This window comes from Symphodus melops (genome assembly GCF_947650265.1).
Source record: "Symphodus melops genome assembly, chromosome: 13".
In the NCBI taxonomy this organism is placed as follows: domain Eukaryota; kingdom Metazoa; phylum Chordata; class Actinopteri; order Labriformes; family Labridae; genus Symphodus; species Symphodus melops.
The window spans coordinates 20,895,137-20,922,067 of NC_136703.1; the positions used below are offsets into that span (position 1 = coordinate 20,895,137).

A 26,931-nucleotide genomic window follows, 5' to 3' on the forward strand; every position below is an offset into this window, starting at 1 on the left:
ATTGAAGTTGTATTTATAGATCTGTAAACATTCTGTTTGAAGTCAGATGTCAATGTTCTTAGATTTAGTTTTTATTACTCTGGAAAGACGCAGCTGGCCGTAGCACAGACAGAGTGGTGCAGCTGCTCAGCATTTTTACTTTACAGAATAGTTGATTCAAGTTGAGAAAACGTTCTTTATTTATGTCTTTATAGATCAGACAAACAGGAGCCCGCTGCACCCAGCCCCACCCTGAAACCGCAGAAAGAATACAGTACTTATGTTTCTTTTGTTGTGAGGTTCTCTCATAGCAAACACAAACTTGCATCCCAGTCTTAAGCTTCCACATACTCTCTCTCTCACACACACACACACACACACACACACACACACACGCACACACACACTGACTATGCACTCACCATCAAGAGTGACTGACCTCGTGATATACAAGTGTAACAAATGAAAGGAAATCATGTTGAAAGAAGAAATACGTTCCCACATCATTTCGGTTTTATTCAAAACTCAATTAAAAATCCACTTCAGTCTTACTTCGGTTTTCCTTTTATTTTCCAATTTACATCAATTAGAAGTGTAACAAAATAAAAACAAAAAAAAAAGATCATAATAAAATTAGTTCAAAAAATGTACACGCCCTCACACACACGCAGACAACCCACCCTGATTGATTTTAAGCATCCGTCTTTGGAGTCCTACGTTGAGCTTTTGGGGTACTGGACTCCAGAGGAGGCCTCCAAGCAACCCCTGTCTCCCCTGTCTTAACCCGACTGCCCCCCTCCTGCAGGGTGGAGTGTGAGCGTGTGGCGTGAGGCTAGAGGGAATTAGGGTTGGGATGGGGGGAGAGTTTGGTGGAAATGGAATTTGAGAACTCATAGCACCTTCTGAAGAGAGATCAACCCAAAGCACAGACAGCCCCAGATCCACCTGAAAGCAAAAAATCCTGGCCTGCTCAGATTTTAACTCAACATTTTTCACTTTGTTTGTCAGCGTGAGGTAGCTTTACACAATCTGGATGACTACGATAACAAGAAGCAAAAGTAATTTCTTTCAAATTCTTCAAAAGTAATTTTTGGATGAGAACTGGGCCTTCCTGTAATGGGCAGTCAAGGGGTACAGGACGTCGAAACACACATCCCAAATGTAACCTCACTTTCCAAAAAGTGTTGGTGTGCATATAGACACATGTACACACATAATGTGGAAATATATATATAAAACCATCTGGTTGTTTATAAACACAGACTTTTACAACAACAGAACCAAGGATTTATAATACACAGTAAAGGTTTTGCTCAGGCTCAAGATGGACAGGCCTGGAGCATCTGATTTTATTTTTTAGCATACTCCGAATATTTTTGTTTGTCTGATTCAAATTGTATTTGTGTGTCAGGAGGGAAACAGGGAAGGAGGTGGAGTAGGACCGGGACAGAGGCTGAGCGGCTATTCTGTAGTGGAAAAAAAGTGTGGGGGTGGGGGTGGGGGGGGGGGGGGGGGGTGGGGGGCTTGTTTTACTTACAAAGTGAACCCGTCCAGTCCTACCTCAACTCTGCCCATTCAGGTTAGACAATAAATAAGTGACATCAAGTCATGTTTCTATTCTCCATAACTTGTTCGCTTGGTCCCTCTTCCTCCTGGCTCGGACTCATTCCCGTCAACGTCGGGCCATGGGAAACATGACTGGATCTCAGGAAGCAGGTTGACAGAGAATGCTGGTGAGGTGTACAGATATTGCCGGTGCCCTTCAGTGCTAACATCCAGGGAATAAGACTTGGAGAGCACTTCATTGTGAGAGAAAAAGTATCAATTTTCTTTTCTAATTTCCAGTCTTCTTTATTGTGGAAGTTTGTGTGTGTGTAGTGTTTCATGGTTGAGTTTATTTATTTCCTGTGTTTTTTGGGGGGCCATTGTGATATTCCACTTTACAAGAAGCAGACAGCGCCTACATCCACTCCGAACTCCTGATCCGCTCCTCCGATGTCCATAGGAGCAATGTCCACGATTGGCAGACGGGAGGTTTTCTGTGTTTTGTACTGGAAGACAGTCTTGCCCCACCGGCCTGTGTGTTTCTGTGGGTTAGGATCAGAGAAATGTATTAACCACAGTCCTATAAATAAAACAATTCTGAATTCTGATCATTTCTTTTTTTTTTTTTTTTTTTGCAGCTCACCTTGCAGCCATCCTCGGACACGCTGTATGTGAAGCGACTGTTGCCCTCTGCACGGATCTCGACGTCGTTTGAGCCCTGCAGCAGCACAGACTTCTTCAGGTTGCCTGTCGCCTGGTCCATGTAGGCAACACTGTTCTTGCAGTGGTAAGTGATGTTCTGGGACGCTTCAGTGGACAGAAGCCTCAAGAAGGTCAGCTGGACACTGGCAGCGTTGGCTGCAGGGCCGTCCTCAGCATAGCTAAACTGTACAATCAGAAAAAGAGGATGAGGGGTGATTTGTTAGCAACTTGAAGTGTTAACATCACCCTGTTAGTGATCCCTGTGTTTCTTTTGTCTAAGCGTACTCACGTGGAATCCTCCATTCATGGTCTCTCCAAACCAGACATGCTTGTGGTCCTTGCCCTTGCTGGTCCACCAGTTCTTCTGGGGCACCTTGGCGATGCTCGGGTAGACGCAGGTCTCTCCAGTCTCCATGTTGCAGAAGACCTTGATGGCATCAGCTGTGCTGCCAATGTTGGGATCAACCCAGTAGTCACCTGCAGGGATGAACAAAGAGGAAATATGTTTTATTATCTGTATGCATGTTCAGCAAATGATATGTTCATTCTGGAAGGCAAGCTCATTTGAATATGTTGAGCAGGTTGTATTTTCTCCATTGTGGGGGTGAACCACTATTAAAACGTATGTATGCATACTTCAGGTCGGGACATGAGGTATCTGGTTTTGCTGTATTACTTAAAGAATAAGAAAATGCTCATCTTGTTTACAGTGGTAATGACTTTTATGTCTTGGTGCAGAGACTTTATAAAGGTTTTCTACTTTCTGTCCTTGGTGTCAAGACAAAAACATTTCTGATGACATCATTCAGGTTTAAATGTTTCAACAACCAATCATTAAATGAGTAGAGAATGGTACACTAAAGAGGGCTGTCTAATTCTGTCACAGAGTATTAAACGGAGTGATGAGGCGGCCATCTTTGTTCTGCTGTATTAAGCATAATGATTTACAGGGCATAGAGGTCTTTCATTTAAATTCCTTCTTATGTTTTTTATTATTTATGTTACTTGTACGTACCGCTCTTCCACTTGGGGTGGCACAGTTTCAGGTCTCTGCAGCTGCGAGCGGGGTTCTTCTGGCTGCCATCGGGACTGCGCAGGTTCTCAATCTGGCTGTTCAGGGACTTGAGTGTGGAATCCACCTCCACGTCGTGCTGTCTCAGGGAGCTGGAGGCCTCATCAGCCCTCATGTACCTCAGAGGATCTGGGGATTTCTCAGTCTGGCCCAGACCGGCGAAGGCAGACATGTCGATGCCAGGGCCAGGGGGACCAGGGGGACCGGGGGGTCCGGCGTTACCAGGAGGACCCTGAAGGAGCAGAGAAGTAGAAAATGGATTTGGGGGGTTGTTAAAAAAAAAACAAAAAAAAAAAACAGTTTAAGGCATTACGGGGGTTTTCTGGTACATACAGCAGGACCACTTTCTCCAGAACGTCCACGAGGTCCAGGGGGTCCGAGGGGGCCAGGCTGTCCATTGGATCCGTCTTTGCCAGCGGGTCCATTTGGTCCAGGTGGTCCCTTTGGAGAGTAAATGTAAACAGGATGATTTATCAAATGTTTTTGGACAATTGAACACGGAGAACTGCATCTTCAGATCCATCATGAAGGTGACTCAAAAATCCAAAATATCAGATATTTCATTCAAACATTCAAGCCATGTTCGTCTCCATTAACCCTCCTCACCTACAGAACCGTTGCCTTAATATGCATGAAGATTTGTGTTTGGTGACATTTCCCTCCATTCTTCTTATCATGCACAGTGCTCAGCTAATCTAGAAAAGATATGAAGGCCCATTTCCCATCTCAGCAGGAGTGGATTCACACATCACAGCCCCTCCTGTCAGTCTGCCTCTCTTCCTTGCAGAGGGTAATTACAAAACGCCTCAGCTGCCCATCTTATCTCAGCGGTGGGTAATTAAAGTACGTGGCCTCTCCTGTCCCGATCTACGTCAGGTGAATGGAGAATTACAGGAAGACGAACCCGTGCCCTTCATTACCATCACAAATCTTGAATATTAAAGCTGCAGGATATAAATGTAAAAAGAATTCCCCTTTTTTTCTCTTTTCCTCTCTTTTTTTCGCCCTGCTTGGTTTTCTCACCTTAGCTCCGCTTGGTCCAGCAGGTCCAGAAGCTCCAGCATCTCCAGCAGGACCCTGTCAGGAGCAGAATCACAGATCAGAGGTAGAACTGCCAGGTGAAGGGAAGTAAGATGAGCGATGGTAAAGCAGAACTCAGAGCTCCGTTTTGGGTTACTTACAGGAGATCCAGGAAGACCCTGCAGACCAGTGAAGCCACGGTGACCCTTCTGTCCCCTCTCTCCAGTCTCCCCAGCCTCTCCCTTGTCTCCACGTGGTCCTTGGGGTCCCTGGATTAAAGGTTTAACATGTATTAACATGCATGGCTGCACATGAGAAGCACTTTTAATAACTTGAATCTAATTAAAATCTCAAAAACTTAATGATATTCTTGCAGTTAAAGATAATGACACTTACAGCCATCCCTCTGGCACCAGCAGGTCCAGCGGGTCCTGAAGGTCCTTGAGCACCCTAAAGTCAGAAAGATAGAGTGAGTGCTTCTTTGTCTTCCCATTGGGAAAATGGTAAAAAAAAAAGTGCCTTTTTTGATAGTCTGATACTCACAGACTCTCCTCTGTCTCCCTGCTTTCCAAGGGGTCCAACAGGTCCGGGGGCTCCAGGGGCACCGGGAGCTCCAGGGGCGCCACCAGGACCAGTGTTACCACGCTCTCCCTACAGGAGAACACAAGATGATTAGAGAGGATAAGAACCGTTTTTGGAAACTAGCTTTTTGTCAAACTTTACTTTTTGTCAGACATGCTGAGAGTTTTAAAGGACAGCTTGCAGGTTAGCGACCCGAATCAGTAAAAAGGAAAAAGACTCTACATTTCTCACTCTCTACATTTGCCTTTATTTCTTTATCAATCCAGACAAGAAGATGTGACGTAACATGGGGCCGTTTTTTTTCAACATAAATGAACAAGGATCTAAATTGCCAATAAAGCCAATAAAGAAGACGAAAAACTGAAAAATATAACCTTTAAATGGCTTCAGTCTCTCACCTTGACTCCAGTAGATCCATCTCTACCAGGAGGTCCATCTGATCCAGCGTTGCCCTGAGATACAGACACATGCATAGTTTTAAACTCCTTTTCTAAAGCTGGCTAACAAGGGAAGGTGTTGATATTTTTAAAATTGTGCTTTTCTGACCTCTCTTCCAGGCTCTCCAGCAGGTCCAGTAAGTCCGGGGGGTCCCACAGGTCCAGGGGGTCCACGATCACCAGCAGAACCAGATCCTCCTTGTTTACCAGGCTCTCCCTAAGACAGAAGAAAACGTTTAATAATTACAATTATTACAACTTTATTGACTCTGAAGTGGCAGAATATGTGTTGCCTTGTTACCACTAAGAATCACTTCTTAGAGTAATGCTTCCTTCAAGGATTCTTCTCACTTTGTTAAACTTACAGTAAGATGAAGGTCTACCTAACATAAGTGTGTGTCTTTGTATGAAAATGTTCGACTGATTTATGTGCATCTATGGAGTCTAAAAAAGGCTCAAAATCATACATTATTAAACACAGCACTTACTGAAGGTCCAGGGAGACCGGGGAAGCCTCTCTCTCCACGCTGACCAGGCAAACCAACAATACCACGAGATCCAGCTAGACCTGCAGGACCTGAAGGCCCATCAGGACCCTACAGATTCAGAAAGACAGCACTTAACCTTTAATCATATGGTCAATGCCAGTGAAGTAGATGCAAAGTTCATTTAGATTCTGTCTAAATATTAGTCGAAATCAGCATGTGACTGAGATGGACTACAGTGACTGGCATTAAAGGGTTTTTGTGAGGTGCAAAATGAAACTCACAGGCTCTCCATCCGCTCCGGGCTCTCCCTTCTCTCCTTGTAGTCCAGCAGGTCCACGAAGTCCGGCGTCTCCTTGTCTTCCTGGAGGACCAGCATCACCCCGAGCACCCTTTGGCCCATCTTTACCAGAAGAACCAGCAGGACCAGCAGCACCAGGGTTACCCTGTGATGGGGGAAAAAAAGTATTTTCAAAAGGTAAGAAGAAATACACTCATACATTTAAAAAAAAAAAATCACCCAAGATCACCTCAACAAACTACTTTGGTCAAAAAAACTCACATTAGGACCAGGAGATCCAACTCTGCCAGCAGCACCAGGGAAACCAGTAGCACCCTGCCAAAGACACAAAGAGTTCAATAAACATAGTCAAACTGTTGAACTGTTATTACATCAATAACTAACTCAATCAATGTTGTTAGGAGATCTCCTTTAAAGCAGTCTGGTTTAAGGCCTTAATTCTCCTGTTGCTGTTTTAAATCCAAGAAAGGAGAGACAAATCTGAACTTAAATGCTTTATTAAGTCTGCAAATAGACTGTAAGCTAATGTGTAACCTCAAAAAATAGTGTTGAATCTTATTTGCCTTTTAAAGATATTCTTTTCGTCTTTCTCTTTATTCTGACATGTAACAACTCCTTTAGCTTCTGTCGCTCCAGAGTTGCATATCGGCTACTCATGTCCTATTAAGTGATGTTAGTTGGAACTTTCTACGCCAATGAGCTTTACATGAGGAGAGGTAAAATATGTCTAGTACTCATAACCATCCAAAATCACTTTTATCTATCAATGAGGTTTTCTTTATCAGTAATTGTTTTCAGTTTGAAGGAACAATATGCGACTCTTACTCATAGGCGCCACCTCCCCCCTTCGCCCTAGAGTTCATGTGCACACAGGTTGCCATGTTGCGGACACTGAAGCTTCAGTGTTTAGCCAGCTCTGCATTGGTCTTGAAATGTTTTTATATTCAAACCTCTCTCCATCTATCAAAAGCATCTCTACTCGTGGAGCTTATTAGAACAATGCAGAGGCTTTTTAGGTCAGGTAGGATCAGTTATATCTGAACCAGTTCGCTTGCCCGCTTCCATCCCTCCAGGGATTCTTCTCTCTGTCATCTATGACTCTCTTGGTCGATTAACTGTGAGAAGATATTGATACAACTAAAACAATAACTGTTTTCTGAAGCCCAAGTTCATGCTCTCAAATATTTTGTTGTGTGTAAAAATTTTTTTTTTTTACACATTATCACATAAGTCAGAGGAAAAAACTGTTTTATTTTACTACTGAGGAGTTGTGTATGCAGATGAGGTCAAAAGTTTGGTACTACAGGCTGTAGTGGTTTCTGTCATTCTGTCTGTCATTTTTGGTTATAGTCTATATTAGGCAGACATTTATGTAATGAATTATGTGAAACTCATTAATCTGATTTAAAAAAAGGAACTTACAGGAGCTCCCTGAGCACCACGGGCTCCTTTAGGTCCAGACACACCAGTAGGCCCCTGAAAAACCGAAGCATCAATTAATCATATTGGAAACAATACAAGAGGGACGTTAAAGAACTGTAACTATCGTAAGTGTAAGTGTGAGTTTAGCTCCCAGGACTTTATTTTGAGTACCCACCACAGGTCCAGGAGCTCCAGATGGTCCCTGAGGTCCAGGAGCACCACCGTCTCCCTTCTGTCCAGTCTCACCAAGCTCTCCCTTAGCACCAGGCTGACCATCTGCACCCTGGATGTTTAAAAACCAAAAGGAACATTAAGAGAAGGTCACTGAATCCTAAGCAGTGTCACCTGAACTACATGTGTCACAGAGACTGTGCTTACAGGAGGTCCAGCAAAACCAGCGGGTCCAGGAGGACCGACCTCTCCACGGTCACCCTGCAAGAGGACAGAAGAGACTGGATTAGGACAAGTATTAGGTGAGACACTGATGTTTTTGAGGCCCCCAAAATGTTAACCCTGTACAATCAAAATAAATTGAATTGATTTCAAATGAAAGAGGGGATTATAAAAGATATGATAAAGATATAAAATTAATATTTAGATTTCAGAGGAATGGTCCAGTTACATTTTTTTTATTTAACCAGGAGGAGAAACTCATTGACTCCTGGTCATAACAAGCAGCAACACAATGTAGTCCAGCGCTATCATCATCCTGTTCTGCCTGTCTTACAAAATTAACACTTTTCTGCAGTACTGTACAAGTAGGAGGTTTTTATATAAAAATGTTGTCTGATAATCTTTCAAACAATGTCTTTATCTCTATCTCTCTCTGTAAAAGTAACTTCTACAAGACATTTCCTTTTAGTTGAAATTCCTTTAACCATTTTCCACTAAGGTGAACAGCAGCGAACTGCAGCGAAACAAATAAAACATTCATCGAAAAAACAGCTCAAAACAAAGAAGGGGACTTACTGGAGCGCCACGAGCACCAGCAGCACCAGTAGGACCACTGGCTCCGGTCTCACCCTAGTTTGTAGAAAAGCACAAAACCAGGAAGTATGAATATTTTAATACAAACACAAATCTGTTCAGAGTCAGACTCAGCTGACAACATATTCCTCTATGATGCAGAGGGTTCTTACTTTGGCACCATTGGGTCCAGATGGGCCGGGAGGACCAATCGGACCGGTCAGTCCCTGAGAGAAGAAATGGAGAGATGAGATGGTGAAAACAAAGTTTGGGTGTAACTGGATGCATTTCTTCAGAAATCTTCACAGTGACAGATTTGTTCTGAACTCACTCTAGAACCGTCCTTTCCAGAAGCTCCCTCAGGTCCTTTCTGTCCGTTGTCACCCTGTTGAACAAATAGGACAGCTGCATTTTAACCATACAAGGCCTACGGTCATGACATCTACTGTCTTGAGTGTGTCATGAATTATTACTACAACAGAAGCTGTTACTCACTCTGTCTCCCTTGGGTCCTGGGATACCACCAGTTCCTCTCTCTCCTGGCATTCCCTGCAGGCCTGGGGGTCCCTGGGATCCAGCAGAACCAGCCGGTCCAATAGCTCCCTGAATTGGAATAAAAAAGGATCTTGTCATTTAAACTGTGAAAGAATTTATACACAATATGCTGTGTATGCTGTCAAAGACCTTCACCGACCTTGGGTCCATCAGATCCAGGTGTTCCTGGAAGTCCACGAGGTCCCTGTAGACCCTGAGCTCCAGCACCACCCCTCTCACCAGGGAAACCACGCTCACCCTGTTAGGAGACGAAAGGACACCCGATCAAAAAGAGAAACAAGTGAGTATAACGAAGAGCAAAGAATAAATATATACCAAACACGTATGACTCAAATTTAAGAGCATTAGAAAACATTTATAACCAGCTATTTATGTGTTAATCTTTGCAGTGAAACGGAAACTTCAACAACATGAAACCACGGAAACTCACTCTTGGCCCAACAGCACCAGGAGCTCCAGCCTCTCCAGAAACACCCTGCAGAGAGAAACGATTCAGCATTTTTATCTCTGTGTAAAAGGCAATAACATACATCTACTCCTCACACAGATGAGCTCTTGTTGTTAGTTGTTGTTGAAAAGATCAATTACACATCTGATAGAACGATTCTTTACAGAGAAAGTTTTTAGTTTTGAGTCCAGCTTTAAGTTTTCTGTCCTGTCTTACACAGCAGGGAATGTTGTTGTATAGACCGTCTTCAAGGAGCTTTTATGAACGAATTGAACGAACAGATAGTTTTGCTGGGAGTTGAAACTAGCGTCTATTGTGTTGAGGACTGTAGCAAACTGCTGTAGCTATGAGTAACAGCCGTCTACATCTATGATCATTGTTAACAATATCAAAGTGAATCTAAGAGCTTCTTATTTTGCTTAAGACTAAGGATTATAAGGTCAAAAATCGATTTACTTGCTGTCGTTGGTCCTACGGTGTACTAGCTTTAGGAAACTTGTAATTTGTAGATGGTTGAAGGGATTTGTCAGCAACACTGGATCTAAGGTTGCGACAAAGTAACAGATAAGTAACAGGTAAACACTCACCTGGTCTCCTGGTTTTCCAGCCTCTCCTGGGGAACCAGATGGTCCAGGCAGACCCTGTTCAGCAAGAGCAAAGGGATTCATATTATATATCTATATCTGTATGAATAGATGCTGCTATTTCCTCGTAGTGATGTTAGACAGGATTATAGTCTGTCAAACAATTGTACACTCATATTGAAAATCATCAAGCTCTGGGGATTGGTTGATGTGTTTCTTTATCATACTTTATTTTGGATTTAATGAGAAAAACAAAGTCACCTGGAAGCCTGAGGGTCCGGGCTGTCCTTGCTCTCCTCTCTCTCCAGCAGGTCCCTTTAATAAAAATCAAACACAGGGGATCAGTGAAGAGCACAAGCGATTGTGAACTCTGTGTACTATCACAGTATGACACATCTCACAGCATTAATTACACAGAGTTACTCACAGGAGGGCCAGAAGGTCCAGCAGCACCAGTCTCACCATCTTTTCCAGACAGACCCTGTTCAGAGAAGAGTGTTTAAGTTATGAAAAAAGATCTAGAGACAGGAAATGATGAATCCAATTTTGAGTTTTTAAAGAAGCGTGTTAGAAAATGTACTTACTCTCAGACCAGGACTTCCAACAAGACCCTTCTCTCCTGGCTTTCCAGATTCACCCTTTAGAAGAGAAATAACAGTGAATGATACTTCCAGTTTTTACCTTGTAGTGGTTCAGGGTCAAAGGTGGTAATATTTAAACACTTAGTTAAATACTGTACAGTTAATTTTTTTATTCATGACTTTTTTTATGATTTATTCAGTTTGTGCATTATTAGGTTTTTCGCATGTTCTTGTGTGCGATAGCAAAGACACCCTAAGAGTTCCTTCTTACATAACAATACTACAAACTTACATTAGCTCCCTTTGGTCCAGGGAATCCCATCACTCCAGGCTGTCCACGGGCTCCCTGAGGACCAGGTGGGCCGGGGCGACCGTCCTCACCAGCGGCACCCTGTCAATGACACACAGTAAAAATCAGTACTCTTCAGAAAGCTAGAGATAAGAGTTTTCCTTCAGGGAGGTGAACATGTGCATGACCATTGTGATGCTATGTCTTCTCAATATCAGAACCACATTTACTGATCAAGTATGTACAGTAGGAACATACAAGGGCTTTGACTTTTTTTTGCGTCACTCTCAAAATACTACTTACTATGCAATACCTATAGTAAGACTATTTTACTAAAACGGGGCTTCTGATGTGAGGACAGCTATATTTAGCTTGCCGGCTCTGGTTATTGAACAGAGTGAAACAGAAATGTCTGTCTCATCTTACTCTGGACAAAGCTTTCATTTTGGAATATTTGGAATTCATAGTCAGTTTGGTATTTGTGTGTCTGTTAGCAAATGAATAGTCATTTTTCTAATTCATACACATTTTCAAATGTTGTTTTTAAGTGTTAAAAATGCTCTTAAGAAGCCACCTGAGACCGCTCATCATCGAAGAGAATGTTTGCCACATTATCCCTTTTGTCTGCATATTTAACTGAATGTTTTTTGAGCGTACATTTAGCACAAGCTAATCATACCAAATCAAACTGTGCATGTCCTGAACTACTACCAGCTACTAGGAGCACGTATCCCTCAGGAAATATAATGCAGCTCTCCAAAGCTTTAGTAGTAATGTTGTACTCACAGAAGGTCCAACTTTGCCTTGAGGACCTGCGTCTCCGGGACGACCAGTAAGACCCTAAGAAAGGCACACACATTCACAGACCTTCAGTTACATGATAGAAATGATGACAGTGCACAATTCAAATGAGCCATTTATGGTGATAAGTTAGCAACACTGTCACTTTTTTTTTCTAGTGCGTTTATAAGTAAAGATATAGGACTCACTCTGGCTCCGGGGAGGCCAGACTCTCCTGTGCGTCCAGGGTCTCCAGAAGCACCTTTAGGCCCAGCAGCACCAGGAACACCACGGTCACCGGGGGCACCCTGCAGAAGGTAAGATGATCGAGGTCAGCCTTAAATATAAGTCTGTTATATTTCAGTCTGGTAGATGCATAACAGCTGGTTTATCTGATAATTAGCTGGAGGTAGTTCTGACTGAAACTGAACTTTTATACAGTACTCGCCTTCGCACCAGCTAGACCATCCTGACCTGGGAAACCACGGTTACCAGGTGCTCCCTGGAAACAATCAAAGCAGTACATGTGTTTAGATTTTGTGCATATTATAGCAAACGCCATGTGCATGTTTGTGTTTTCACAGATATTATTGTGATGCTGATAACTCACTCTCTCTCCTGGAGGTCCAAGTGGTCCAGCAGCTCCAGGCTCTCCTCTGGCTCCTCTCTTTCCCTCCTCTCCAGCAGGGCCAGGTGCACCTTGAGGACCAGCAGGTCCCTAAAAAATAAAAGGTATTTAAGATATGTTTCACCTTTGTTATGGCATGTGGTAAGTAATCACTTATTAAATCAAAAGTAAGCTACTCACAAGCTCTCCCTTGGGTCCAGCTTCACCTTTGAATCCAGGAAGACCAGGGTCACCCTGAACATGGCAACAGAGAAGACCGTCAGAACTACAAATACTCATTTAAAGAACAAGTGTTTTCATTGGACAGTTTGAAATGATGTGCGAGTGACTTACAGACTGTCCCTTTGGCCCCAAAGGTCCTGTGGCTCCCTGTGGTCCAGGTGGGCCACGGGGGCCTGGGAATCCAGGAGCGCCAGCAATACCAGAAGCACCCTTCAAGTAAGAAAGACACAACAGAAAATTAGAATGAAGTCGAAAGTGATATGAGTTATAAAGAAATACAAGTGATTGGAAGGCTTTAAAACTATGCTTGACTCACAGCTGATCCTTTAGCTCCAGGAATACCATCAGTACCAGGGTTACCCTATAAAGAGGAGGGAGGGGGAGTCAGTGCATCATACTGGGAAACAACAAAAAACACACAGTAAGAAGGGTTCGGCTGAATGAGGAGGAGGGATGACGAACGAACCGATGCACCAGCTGGTCCGGGAGATCCTGGGGTTCCAGCCTCTCCACGGGGTCCCTGTTGTCCTTCAGATCCACGGGCTCCAGTAGGACCAGCTTCTCCCTGTCGGAAGACAACACATCTGTCATTAAGAGGTGAGGGAAAAGCTCCCTGATCTCTTTAATTTACCTGTAAAACTTACACATATAGATGGGTAAAGAACATTGGAGTTTCTTGGGATTTTTTTTCATGCTACCACACTGAATACCAGTTGCTATAAACTAATTCAGGAAGAACCTACTGATTTAAAAGGTGAAACTGAGAATGTTTATAATGGTGAGCTGATAATAACACACCTTGGCTCCTGGAGATCCTGGGAAACCGGGAGCTCCAGCAGGACCAACAGGCCCCTGTAAACCGAAGAAGAAGCAGCAGGTTAGGGCAAATCTCTTCTCAATTTTAAAACCAATAATTAGTTGGACACTAAGTGGGAGCTGTGATACATACAGGAGGACCAGCGGGGCCAGGCAAACCATCATTTCCACGGGCACCCTGAAGAGTAAAAAGACAGCACAGTCAGAGGCGTGCACCAAGATAAAGAGATAATACAATAATGAGTTTCTTAATGATCCTAAGTTGTGACAAAAAAAAATACAGCAAACTGTAAACGCATGGAGGCTCAAAGGATTGAAGGGGAAGTGAATTTGTTACTCACTGCAGCTCCAGCAGCTCCAGAACGTCCCCTCTCACCAGGCAGACCGCGTGGGCCCTATGACAAAAGATGCAATCCTATAAGTCTATCTTGAGCTTAGCTTTCATTATTCATCTTTTCTATAATCTCGTTGTGTTACTGTTCTATGCTAGGATAAACAAAGATGTATATAGCAGACCACATAAAGCATTGGAAACTCACCATGGGTCCATTGGATCCATTTTCTCCACTAGCACCAGACTCACCCTGACGGAGACAAAAATTAAACAATATTAAAAGAAGTAAGTGGAGCAACCACACGACAATGACATATTCTTGAGCTTAACACAAAGGTCATATGTGGTGGTCTTACCTTGGCTCCGGCAGCACCAGTTTCTCCCTTAGCTCCATCCAAACCAGAATGACCCTACAAAGAAAAAAGACATAGTTCATGAGCACTGAATTATATCCGTTTTTTTAATATTCTGTCCAACATGAAAGGTGGAAACACTTACTCTGTGTCCTTTGATTCCAGGAAGACCAGGAGTTCCAGGGAATCCACGAGCTCCCTGAAAGACAAACCCAAAATGTTTACACGAGGAATACTGAACCCTTTTCTGTTGACTTCTCTTATCATTGACGTGTGTCAGGTAAGCAAAGTAAGCAAAAGATCAAATCTCTTTGCGTAGGCTCACCTGAGGCCCTGCAGGTCCACGCTCACCAGCTTTTCCGGGTTTGCCACCTTCACCCTTGAAAAAAGCAGATAGCGGAACTGTCAATTAAGAAACTGAAGAGTTGTGCTTAAAAGGCTGGATGTGCACTGCATATTAGTGCAGTTTTTATTAGTTTCCACTGTAGTGGAAAAATATGCAGGCTGCTTGTGTTCTGTGAAGTCCTTTTTCCCTACATTGTCAAGAGATAGACAACGCCCCCTGGTGGTGCACAAGGATTTTTTTTTAATTATTTTTTTTACAGATGTGGATTTTTAATGAAGATTAAACCTTGACACTTACATCACTTCCAGGTTTTCCAGAAGGTCCAGGTGGTCCACGAGGTCCCAGCGCACCCTGTTATGAGAACAGCTAAAGGTTAATTATAAGTTCTATTTCTCTTATAGCTCTTACTTTAATGCTACACAATATAAACACTACGTTATGTCCAGTGTTGTTGTGATTAGACATTTAGATACTTTCACTTTCAGTATGCATATGATACTTTAAATGATCAGTAGTCATTTATGTGGAAGCTGTCATAACTTCCAAATAGAAAAACTCATTTTGACTGGTACAATCTTAATTGGGCTGATGCATTCTGGGATACTCACAGCTGGACCGGGCTCTCCAGCCTCGCCAGGGGCACCTTGGAAACCTTGTGGTCCCTAAAGATGCAAATGACAGAGAAAAAGTATAAAGGATTATGTCTTAAACATATCTAAAATGTTTCTTCGTATTTCCACACATGTGGCTGGGTTATTCTGATAATAAAGTAAAGCATTGAATATACTTACAGGAGCTCCAGATGGTCCAGGGGGACCACGAGGACCCATGGGACCCTGCAAGATGACCACAAGACGTAAATGCACAGTTCAGTCTCTAATACCCCAAAAGGTAACACATTATTAAAATTATATAAAAAACATTCAAACTAATGAGGGTGATTAAAACCCTTAAAAACAAACTCCAACCGATTTATGACACAATTATCTTCAAGGTTTTTAATGTTGATATCCACTGACAGTCATGCATGAACTTCGACAAATCTTTGACTTAGGACTTCCCAACTATAACTAGTTAAAGAAAATGATTACTTAGGGCAAATATTAATGTAGGTCATAATCTTTTAAGAAGTGTTAAGTCAGCAAGAATGAAGTACAATTTGTGATTCGTAAAAAAAAAGTCAGCTGACATTTTTGTGTTGGAGTGGAACTACTAGACCACAGGGTGGCAGCATTGCAAATTTCCCCAGTTTATTTTTTCACTACCTGTTCTGTGCAGCATCTCAGAGACAAAATGAGCTGTCAGTGAAGAAGTCGTATCATTTTGTAAAGCTTGTAGTGAACACACCAGAAACGCTCTGTCTATACAATATACACACTCCACAGAGCTCTCCTTACCATTGGTCCTTGCATCACACCCATCTGAGCACCTCCAGACTTCTCATCAAATCCTCCAGCCATCTGAGCAGCAAAGTTCTGAAAAAAAAAATCAGATGAAATCAATAAAAACAGAACAGACGAAGTGGTAGCCAGCTCATGTCATTTATCCTGTCTGAGCTGTCTGAGCTGCGCCGGTCGTTACACAGAGCAGCAACAAAACAAGATTAACAGAAAGACTTCCTTACATTGTTAACATGAAAGTAACAACAAAAAGATGCCTGCACCTGCACCATGCTAAAGTAAGCCAACGTTTTCATTCTTTACCACTCTATAAAAAGCTTACTGTACAGGAAAAATTAAGATCATTGGACAGTAAGTCTGCAGTGTGCTTTCAGTTTAATGAACTTATTTTGTAATGGTTTCATTCATGGATCAATTGAAGTACTCATTCATTACATCAGTTCTGAATACTTTCTCAGAATTTCTATTAATTGCAGTGATTTTTACAATCTAAAAAAATCCAGGATTTTGGTGAACACACCGTCTAACCGTCAAGACATCGCAGCATATTTGTGCACCTTTTACCTAAGCATTTCTACCACTATGCACCATAGTAGGTGGATTAGAATAGGAGTATAACTGTGATGTTGGGTCTTAAGTCTGTGTGAGAGAAGTTGGATTTAGTGGACTGTTGTTTATGCTCGATACTCACCCCTCCGAGCCCTGGTGGTCCAGGTGGGCCAGCAGGTCCGGGGTTTCCAGGGGTGCCAGGCTCACCATCTCTTCCTCGAGGTCCAATATTTCCCTAGGAAAAGAGAGAGGGGGGTCTTAGTCTATGAATTGCCAATCATCAGGAATACTAAAGATGACTTCAAGTCAGAAACTAGAAAACTGAAAGAGGCATGAGAGAACTTTCAGTCTCAGTGAAAACCCAAACGTGCATTAAGCTCTTTTCCAACGTTACGATTGGCCACTCTTGTTTCTTGTTGTATGTAATTTCAGTTCAAACGCCACTCTAATATTTAGCAGTATATCATTAGATAAAGACCTAAACTGCTCTTGCATGACCCAATCTAGTCAATGGCCCAATGCTGAAATCCCGCCACCACAACTTTATGAGATGACTTCTCCTTAACTATGTACTGAGTAGATGGGTGGAAGGATGTTTTTTTGGGCACCACGTCTTGTCCCTTACCTTATCACCCTTAGCGCCAGCTTCTCCACGTGGTCCTTGCTCACCTGAGGGGCCCTGCAAAAACAAATATTTGTCTCATTAAGATATCCAGTGTGACTAAAACTCCTGATCAAACAGAGTATTGCTCCCCTGTATTCAAGCTTATCATGGTTATATGAATAAAATGTGACACTTACCATAGGCCCTGGTGGTCCTTTTGGTCCTACGACCTGGACACAGATAAAAAAATAGAAAGGCCTTCGTCAGTGTTCTGGGGCTTATTTCATTAATGACTCTTTACAACATGACTAATCTTTCATGTTGTGTCTGGTACAACCAGTTTCTGGAAAACATTCCAACTTTGTAGAAGGCGGATGTGAAGCAAAACACACAATGTGATGAGGATTACATTTGACAGGACAAGTTTTTATGAAAAACATCACCTCCTCTTAACCTCTGGTTTGGCTGACTTTATTCACCTGACATGTGCACTTGCAGCAATGTTGCTGAGAGGATCTAAGAGGATTTGGTCAGGTTCATTATGTCCCAGGAATGCAGGGTTTTCCTCATTTTATAGCAAGTTCAATTAGGGATTAGTGGACATTGTAGTTCGACTCTCATCAGTGAGAATAGAAGTGGGAAACTTAGTGAATAACAAAAAGGGATATTTTCTCAGGATTTGGGGAGAAAAACCTAAAATTCAACAAAGCGAGGTAACAACATTGTGTGTATTGTGAAGGTGATTATCATTGGAATGAATCGCCAGTGTTTGCGATGAAAAGGGACCGTGATTAGTTTTCTGGCTCGGGCCAAAATATCGTTTGTCTATCAAGGTGTTTAAAGTGAAAGTTTCCTGTGGAGAAGCAAAGTTAGTACTTAAGGTAATACGGAAGTATTGTGACAGGCAGAGGATTCATACTTACATCTGCAATCTCTCCTGGTTCACCTTTTTGACCCTGATTGATAAAAGATAGATGACATCAGTGGCCTGACAGACTTTGCTGAGATGTAAATACTTAATGTGACATATCTTAAATAATTATTTTAATAAGGTAACTTGTCAAGTGAAGGAAAACCAATATTTTTCCCACAACCCACTGCCTCACCTGTGCACCAATCGTCTCTGTTGTTGCAGAAAGGGAGAGTGGAGGGGAGGAAAAAAAGCAGTAGAAGTGGTTAACATTTGGTTAACATAATGGAGTGTTTTGATTCGTGTCTGTGATTCTTGGGGTAAGGAGACCTGGAAAAGAAATGGAATAATGCTACTGTGATCAAATGACATCCACCAAACCCAGAGGCAAAGACCCCGTCTAGATCATAGTAATGGTGAGGTGTAATTCCAAGAAGGGTGAAGCAGAAGTAGGTATTGACCGGGAGGTAAAATAAGTAGATATGATCCTTAAAGCATAATGTTAAAACAAGCAAAGGTAAGAAAAGTTTCAAAGCCTTAGTAATAGCTGGAGTCTAATGGACATCTCAAAGCTTAGATTATTATAAAAGACATCAATATATTTCTGTGAAAGTATCTTAAAATAATTCTATTTCTGATGGTCTGACTGATTTATTTCCTAGTAGGAAGTCTGATCTCAGCAAAGGTGTTTTAGTATTTATCTTAACACACTTCACCGCTCCATCCAGCACAGGAGTGCACTGGCTCGACCCTTTGACTGGTTCATCTAGATATTCTTCATGTGAAGCCTCAACTTAATGGAGAGCTCCCATTCTAAATTTGGTGGATTAACTTCAATTAAGTCAAGTAAAGAATTGACTTGAGGCTCCTTATTAATGCAGGCTGCATCTTAGTATTGAGTTAAAACAAGCAGAAGTGTTTGACTTGATTTGGAGGAGAACCAGAAGACACGTGTCAGAAGCCATCCTATTCCTTTCATTGGGGATGAGCTCATTCTGATTCTGTTGCTTGTCTGGTTTGCATCCAAATCATGCATGTCATGTTCACTTTGGAATAGAGAAACCTCAGGATCTGACTGGAGGAAAACAAATACATTGGTTTGAAACAAAGTCATGAAACGAATGTGTCAATGAAACTTAAACCATCATCATCAGATCTCAAATCTCTTATCAGTGGCTTCTACAGCCGTGATCACACCATATAGATCCTGAGGAAGTTCCCGATTCAAAAGTGTCAGCCAGGGAGACATAAATGCAAGCTAAAAGAGTAATTTATTTATGGGAATGTGAATAAATAAATTACAACCAATCGGGGCACTGGCATCAGCAGGGCAGATGGGACAGCACTCTCCAGATGGGATGATAGGGTTGGCACATTCTTTGATCTCCTCGCAGATTATCTCATCACACAGAACTGCTCCGCTGTCGCACACACAGATCTGACACGACTCGGGCTTCCACACATCCTTATCATTATACTGATGGCCGTCCTGGATGCAGCCGCCTACCTCCTCTGCGGTGGCCAGCAGGGGGCGCGTGGCCAGAGGGGGGAAAGGAGCAGGAGGTTCGAGTTAAAGAGACAATTAGATAGGGAAAGTTATTGGGAGATTATTACAGTGTTGTTGGAGTATAGGATGAAAGGGGGTCAAGGGGCACGGCAAAGGAAGTAGGAGGAGTAATAGCAGTATGGGGGTAAGATGGAGGAGGGGTGTTTAGTGAAAAAAGGGGAGGGACATAGAAGAAAGAAAGGGGAAGATAAAAGTTACCTCATATCAAATGAAAGCTCATCCTTAACTGTAGCACCATTGACAGAGACAGTGTATTAAAAAAGCAAAATGCAGAAATAAAAAAGGGGTCTGTTTGTGTGACATGGATAAGTATAGAGTAAGGGTCCTTGCGCTGATAAACAGGTGCAGCTTTAACCCCCCCAAAAACAAATCAGTAGCTGTGGAGCACTCATTCATTTCAAAAGATTAAAAAAAAAAATAACTCAAGAAGCATGCATAAAAAATAACTCTGATGTGTGTATTTTATTGTAGCTTTAAAATCTAAAGTCAACATCAGTCTCAGTTCACAGTTGTGTCTAAAGCCCTGGTTGAGGTATTTCACGTCATTGGCTGAGTATATTTAACCTGCAGGCCTGCTCTCCTGCTCGTATGAATGAACCCCTCTTACAGGGATACTGTGCCCAATTGACAAGCTGCTGCCTTAAGTAAACACAAGGTCTTTTTTCAATTTCTCCATCTGGACCCCGTAGCTGTGTCAAGGGCCCGTGCAAACACATTGGGGAAATAAGAATGGGTGATTTGTTTAATGCACACAGTTTAGGGCTGCACCTTCTAAATGCTGCTGTTTGTTTTTTAAGCAGATTTGTGAAAGCGATACTTAGCACGTACATGTTACAAAGCCGCTTAGAACCTGATCTGGAATGAGTTTAGCTACTTAGAAACTGAAATGTTTGCTTTCTTCTTCCCCACTGTTTGTGTTTTTTATTACAGTTTATTGGTTTGTTGTAAGAGCTGATTAATTCTTTCGTAGAGAGGGGAATCTGAGGCAGCGAACGTAAAGCAATTCGGAGCAACTTTCTAAAAATACAACCAAACGTCCATCATCTGTTGACTCCCTGCTGTGCATCCTGTCCCTTCTGCGACTCTCGTCTTGCTACCCTTTGAGCCTGCTAGTCTGGGGTCAAGCCCTGTCTGACCCTGTCACGTCACACCAAGAAAATCCTGAAACTGCTTCTGGCTAAACCCTGTGTGTGAGCTCAATTTTCTATATCTTAAAAAAAACAAAACAAAAAAACTACGGTTACACTCATAGCTCCATCACCTTCTAAATCAGAAAAATCAGAAAATCATTATTTTATCACAAGTTTTCCTTTGACCATGTGGTAAAAAAAAAAGTAAACACCTGAAGCCATCTCAGGCAGTTTAGTGTCCTGCATTAGGCACGTCAACAAAGAGCAGAGGAGAAGGCTGAGCTGCAGGACTCAGGTGAGGACAAACAGACACTTGTTCACCTGGTCCTCCATCCCACACAGATGTGCCTTGACAGCCTCATCTATCCTACAGAATGAAATGATTTATTTGACTTGTAAACACGACTAGTAGCCTGCTCTTAACATTAAACACTTGCTGAATCGAAAACATTGAACAACATTGTTGTTCAGGCATGTGACGCTGAATCCCAGCGCGTCACAGGTGTGCTCTTCATTTGACTTGACACAACAACCACTTGATTTGCTTTACACTGTCCTTCTGAAACTTCACATAGAGAAGACTTCAAAAGCAATAGAAAGACATCACATTTCGCAGAGTAACAGTCCACATTATTTTGGTTAAAATAAAAATGAAATATTGAAGAAAAGCTGCAACTTACGGTCATCCTCTTCTTGACATCTGACCACGGATAGTAAAACAACTTGGGATGCTACAAGTAGCAGAACAGTCCTTGAGTCCACAAAGCTGAACATGTCTAAATATTAGACATGCAGTAGCTTAGGTGAGAAGTGAAGGGATGGATGATACCAGGCTTTCAGTCAGTGGTGTGTTAAGTGTGTGTTCCCAGAGACTTATGGCACCATGCAGTCAAACTCCTCCGAAATCTAAGTGGAATCCAACGCGGGGCCCCAGCTGGCACTCTGCACCCACCGCGTCAGGGCAAGCACCGCGGTTTTATGTCCACTGTGCCTTGTATGGATCTTCGTATATTCCAAAATACCAGTCCTTCCCCCAGACCCCCTGTCAGGCTGAAACCTGAACCTCATCTCCCTCCCCTCAATCTAGCAGCATCTACTCTCCCAGGGATTTTTTTTTTTTTAAACTCCAGCCCTCCTTCCTCCTCCCTTGACCTGCTTGGCCTGGCCTGGCCAAGAGATGCACCTTCACTTTCACGTTAAAAGGGCAGCTACAAGTGGCAGAACAGGGGTCAAGCTCTGACTTGACCACATGTCACTGAGGATAAAAAAAGAAATCTCAGAGCTTCCTGAAAAAAAAAAAAAAAAAACAGATTGAAGAACTTTTTCATACATTTCAGATCCTACACATATATCACTAATTATAATATAAGGCACACACTGAAGTATAATATGCTACAGTGTACATGATGAGGTTGATTAGGTTTTATTTATAAAGGAACGACCATCTGGAAACTGATAATCACACGTATTTATGCATTGTCTCCATTGAAGGATCTAGAATGAGAAATGTGTTTTCAGAGATCTTCAGATGTTTTCTTGACTGGTCGATTTGTGAATTCTAAACTTAGATGGAATTGCAAAGTAAACCAAAGTAACAGGTAACCTGACCACAGAACTGAAGTGTTGTCTTAAATGATTACAGACAAAGCAACGCTGCTTTTCTCTTATTGCTCTGTTTTTTGTTTTGTTTTTTTCATGGGACTTCTCCTCGAGTGGATAGATAGATAGAAGCTTACAAATGTTGTCTTGTAAAATGAGATGCCACTTTTGGTTCAAACCGGAGCTCATGAGAACCCACGGTGGGTCAGCGGGGTTGTTTGTTTCGCTCTAATCTCTTGGATTACGGATTAATATGCAGCTACTTGGGCAACCTGAAAGTGTTGAGCTGACCAATCAAGAGTGCAGTTATGTCATGTTCACATTGCAGTCAAACTTTCTGAGAGCCTTGTCTGTTTGGACAAACACCATTGACAAGAGGTTGTGAGTTCCCATTTAAAGAAACACCCTGCTGTGGTTTGGATACAAAGACATTTCCCTCAAGATGGATCTGAATTGATCCTATTCAGGGGTTAGATACCGTCTTGATGTCGCTATGTATTCTGTTCATATCTGTGTATGTATCCTCACATATACACTAACCTTTAACAAGCTTTATTTATGTTAATAAAAAAATTCCTAGCAAAATAGCATATCTTTGCCAAAATTAGCTATTGTGAAGCCGAGCCAGGAGGGTGATGAGACGTCTGTGTGATCTTTATCATGTACCTCTCTCTACACAGTCCAGGTGAGAGAGCTTGAAAGGGGGTCTTTGTCATGGGAGAGGCACAGTAATTCCAGGGTCACGACTTCTAGAGAGCCCCTCTCATTCCACATACAGGAAAGAAAGATTTGAACAACCCCTCCTCATTTAAGCATTCATCACAAGGCCCGTGACTTGTTTGGCGAATTCAAATTATATCATGTTAAATGCAGAAGTTGACCATAAAAAAGAAAAAAAAAAGAAAGAAAAAAAAAGTGTGCAGGAAAGTAGGTTGATTCTAGTTTTGTAGGATCTTTTGGTTTTAGTTAATGAGGCACCACAACCAGTGTGGACGTCCACGAAACGAAAACATTTCAGGAATTTACCCTGCCACTTACCCAGCTGAATCAATAATAGGCGGCCTTTGGACAATTAAGAGAGTATACAGTGTCACTACAAACTGCGTCTAGTTTGCTGTATCTGGTCGAGTCGTCTAGTTTTTCTGTGTTAGGTCAACTCATTGTTGCTGCATCATGTCAAGAAAGAAGAATATGCAGTTTTGTGGGAAAGGGGTTCAATTTGAAGACTAACAGAAAACCTCTTATAACAAGTGATGTTAACATACGTACGCTATAAAAACCTCCTCTTTGAAAAACTCAAGACTCTCCTATAGTTTTAAAATGTATCATAGCTCGAGATCCAAAACTACAGAGCGACCTTCAAATCATTCAAAAATAATTCAGAGGAAAAGATTTGATCGAGCTTCACCAGAAGCATTTACTCAAAAACAGCAATCAAAATCATCCGAGGGAAATTTTTTGCATCCTACAAATAATAATGATAAAAAGAGAACCAAAGCAGAGCTACCTTAAAATCACACATGCATGCAAGAATGAAAAGAGCTGACTGGCTCTTGAGAAGCCTCTCCACTGAGGTGAAACAGACAGCAGAACCAAAGAAGACTATAGATATGACTGCTGCCATTTATAGCATCCTACAAGGTCCGAGATGTATAATCTAAATACAACAGCCCAGCTGTGAGCAATCATTCAACATTCATCCGCCATAGTTCTCTTTAAAACTATGTTGCAGTAATGTCAATGAAAGCAACTTTGACTATAGATCCGTATCAGTGTACAGCAGGAATACTGAATTCACTTCAGCCCCACACATCCTTTTTCTCTGGTGCTCTGACTGTATGCTGCCTTCTGCCGTCTCCCTGCACACACAATAGGCCTCTGTGTGCACGGCCTGCGGAATGCTGCGAGATGGCAGGGCAGTGGGATAGCTGCATGGTGAGGATGGGGGTTGGTGGGTGAGGAAGGGTGTGGAAGCTCAGAGGATGAAGGAGGAGGGGGAGGTTGGTTTGAAGGGAATGGGAAGGGGAAGAGATGGCAGTGACGGACGGAGGGTGGTGTTGGGGGGGGCTGACCTTTCACAACTGTACGGGTGCACAGAGGCTCCAGGGGTCTAGAAGGTGTCTAGGTTTCGGCACAGTGACCGCAGGGGAGGGGTGGCTTTGGTCCTCTGTGTACACACAAACCAGGGACAGTAGGGCAGTCAGCACCTTTAATAGAGAGAGGAAAGGACAGACAGGTACTGAAGGCTGGCCGAGTCCACAATATGTTGTGTCCCTCCTGAAAAACTGACTCAGATGTTCAGGCTGTAATTAAAAAAAGGGAATCATCAGGAGAGTTTGGTTACCAGTGCGTACAGCACTCTCAGAACGACATTGCTACTGTAATCAAATGCCTGTTCACGTGGCTCAAAAACGAGCCTCTCTCAGGAATTACACTATTTAATTAATAAAAACAGCAACATTAAAACACATTCAATTAGTTTAACAATCAACCAAACAAGTCACGCTAGCGCCCCCCTGAGGCTTCAGTGCCTCTAACATGCATGAAAGACAATACGAGCAATGATCTGTAAAACGCTTTTTTAATGAAAAATTCCGAATCCACTTGTTTATCTGCTGGCGACCCTAAAACAGGCAGTTTCAGAGCAAAGGGCCTTTTCTTCAATTAAATCATAAAGGCTCTTTGTTTGTTCAATGGCTATTTTAGGACATCCCAAGTCAGCTTGACTTGGCCCGACTTTCAGCAATTTCTGCTCCACTCTATTAGCCTGCAGAGGACATAAGCTCTGTCTGCAACTGTGCCTGCCTGCTCAGCTTTTACTGTCCACTGACCATTATAATATTCATGCATTGATTATAAATGGTGTTGCTTTTGTTACCTCTATGTTATTATGGTAACATGGGCCAGCCGTTTTTAAGAAAACAACAACTTAATTTTTTTGTTTTAAAAACCCATGTATTTAGCTTTTACATAAGTTGATATGCTTAAAAAACAAACATTCAGCAGAGCTACTGACTGAGCATGCTAACTGAGCTCTTTTTTGGTTGCAACTAACTCCTGCAGAAAATACTTGTATCTTAAGCTTTTATTGTAAATGTCTCACCCATTAAGTATAGTTCGTCATTTGATTGATCGGATTTAGAGTGATTTTTGAATTAAAACTACTGCTATCTGCAGTTTAAAACAAATCAAGAAAGTGAGACTGAGCCGAAACAAGTAAATTTGTCTTCCAGACAGCTAAACAAGTAGCTGCTAAAATATCCAAATCTGTAGCTCCCATGTTATTATGAACAAAAGGTTTGTACTTGTTTGAAAGTATCTTGTTAAGCTCAGGTTAATATGAGAATAACCTCTTTTTTTTTTTTTAAGGTGGAAGGTGTTTGTACCAGAGGGTCACCTGAGGCTCTTTTTGGTCTGAGCTTGTGAAAATTAGATTTCCTCGTATTAAGTCAAAAACTTTACTAGGAAATGCATACAAAGGTATTTTGGTAAGAACATGTGTGTAGACATTCTTTTCAATGAAACCCACTAGAATGTACTGTAGATTCATTTTTAAAAGCAATGTATTAATTCTTTTCTTGTGGCTTCTGGGGGCGTTCAATATTTCTTAGATACAAGTGGGGGGGTCTAAACCCCTCCACAGGGTACTAAGGGGCGCCTAACCCTAATTAACAAAAAAAAATCCATTAATATTGATGTTTGTGACAAAAACGATGACATTTTTTGATGTTATAAATCATTGCATATCGGAGTGTATGTGTCATCTTTCCATGTGAATCTTTCAATTAAGATTTTTAAAAAAACACACCACTTGATTAACTGCTACGAATGATGACACTTTGCTAGAGAGGGGTCCCCGCTAGGTGCTTATACTATATGGGGGTCCTTGGCATGGCAAAGTTTGGGAACCTATTTACAAGGAACATTATTGTCCCTGCAGCCACCTGATAAAATCCCACCGAAGACATTATGTCTGTGTTATGATAGAGATATAGAGAGAGTGACCACTCAACCTTCTCTCTATTACTTCTTCTGTTTGTGCGCCACTATGTGTGTCAGGGTCAATCTGGAGACGAGATGGAATTCCTCCCACCCCGGGTGGCACCAGGATGATGACTCTTATGCTTTAATTTGAGCAAAGCTTTTAACCATGCAATAATGCACCAGTCCATTAAACCTCTACTCAACACTTAGGAACAAGGAGCTTCCTTTCACCACCTACTATCCATGCACCTATTCAAACTCAAATGCGTACGCTGCAGGTAGTCTTGGGTTTCACAGCGAAGCAGATTTATGTGTAACTGAAACTTGAAAATGGGATAAATGAAGGTGTTTTAGGCCCATTGTCCCTACAGAAATAAAATCCTCATTTAACATAAATGGTATGCGGAAGCTTGAGTTGAATGTGTTTCAAATCCCAGGTGGTGAATTGGCTGATGTGGAAAAATAAGCATGCATCAATACAGAGAAAACGGAAGTGTAATTGGTTTATTGTGGCTTGAACAGGATGATGATGAGGAGAAGTAATGTCTCCCACAGTGTTTCAAGTCCCTTTAAAGAAGTATTACTAAATACAGTTTTAAAAGAGGATTGAAAAGCTACATATCTGTCCATCTCTTTTTCAGTTCACATATGTTGTCAAACAATCTGTTTCTTATATCTGTTTTATGAATCCAAGTAGAGTTATCTAAATAAATCATATCGTTCCAGCAAAGTTTCAACAGC

The 26,931-nt window shown here is 42.0% G+C and overlaps 1 protein-coding gene and 1 long non-coding RNA gene across 2 annotated transcripts; one reads left to right on the top strand and one right to left on the bottom strand.

Moving 5' to 3' along the window:
- Nucleotides 1–262: 262 nt before the first annotated feature.
- col2a1a (collagen, type II, alpha 1a) lies at nucleotides 263–21,551 on the bottom strand. Its single transcript, XM_079360633.1, has 55 exons — nucleotides 21,288–21,551; nucleotides 19,216–19,422; nucleotides 18,107–18,123; nucleotides 17,924–17,956; nucleotides 17,198–17,230; nucleotides 17,022–17,075; nucleotides 16,539–16,631; nucleotides 15,845–15,922; nucleotides 15,239–15,283; nucleotides 15,056–15,109; nucleotides 14,745–14,798; nucleotides 14,427–14,480; nucleotides 14,247–14,300; nucleotides 14,105–14,158; nucleotides 13,954–13,998; nucleotides 13,756–13,809; nucleotides 13,548–13,592; nucleotides 13,397–13,450; nucleotides 13,065–13,163; nucleotides 12,915–12,959; nucleotides 12,710–12,808; nucleotides 12,557–12,610; nucleotides 12,359–12,466; nucleotides 12,197–12,250; nucleotides 11,958–12,056; nucleotides 11,755–11,808; nucleotides 10,972–11,070; nucleotides 10,683–10,736; nucleotides 10,526–10,579; nucleotides 10,360–10,413; nucleotides 10,102–10,155; nucleotides 9,497–9,541; nucleotides 9,206–9,304; nucleotides 9,007–9,114; nucleotides 8,843–8,896; nucleotides 8,685–8,738; nucleotides 8,515–8,568; nucleotides 7,924–7,977; nucleotides 7,721–7,828; nucleotides 7,546–7,599; nucleotides 6,385–6,438; nucleotides 6,107–6,268; nucleotides 5,826–5,933; nucleotides 5,447–5,554; nucleotides 5,299–5,352; nucleotides 4,862–4,969; nucleotides 4,715–4,768; nucleotides 4,480–4,587; nucleotides 4,322–4,375; nucleotides 3,632–3,739; nucleotides 3,242–3,530; nucleotides 2,516–2,703; nucleotides 2,168–2,410; nucleotides 343–2,066; nucleotides 263–300 (listed from the first exon to the last, which is right to left on the bottom strand). The coding sequence occupies exons 1-54, from the start codon at nucleotides 21,379–21,381 to the stop codon at nucleotides 1,920–1,922; spliced, it is 4,464 nt and encodes a 1,487-aa protein (XP_079216759.1). The 5' UTR covers nucleotides 21,382–21,551; the 3' UTR covers nucleotides 263–300; nucleotides 343–1,919.
- On the top strand, nucleotides 13,108–15,307 carry LOC306834616. Its single transcript, XR_013780511.1, has 5 exons — nucleotides 13,108–13,195; nucleotides 13,905–14,033; nucleotides 14,267–14,381; nucleotides 14,756–14,819; nucleotides 15,241–15,307. It is a non-coding gene; the product is annotated as an uncharacterized lncRNA (long non-coding RNA).
- Nucleotides 21,552–26,931: the final 5,380 nt, after the last annotated feature.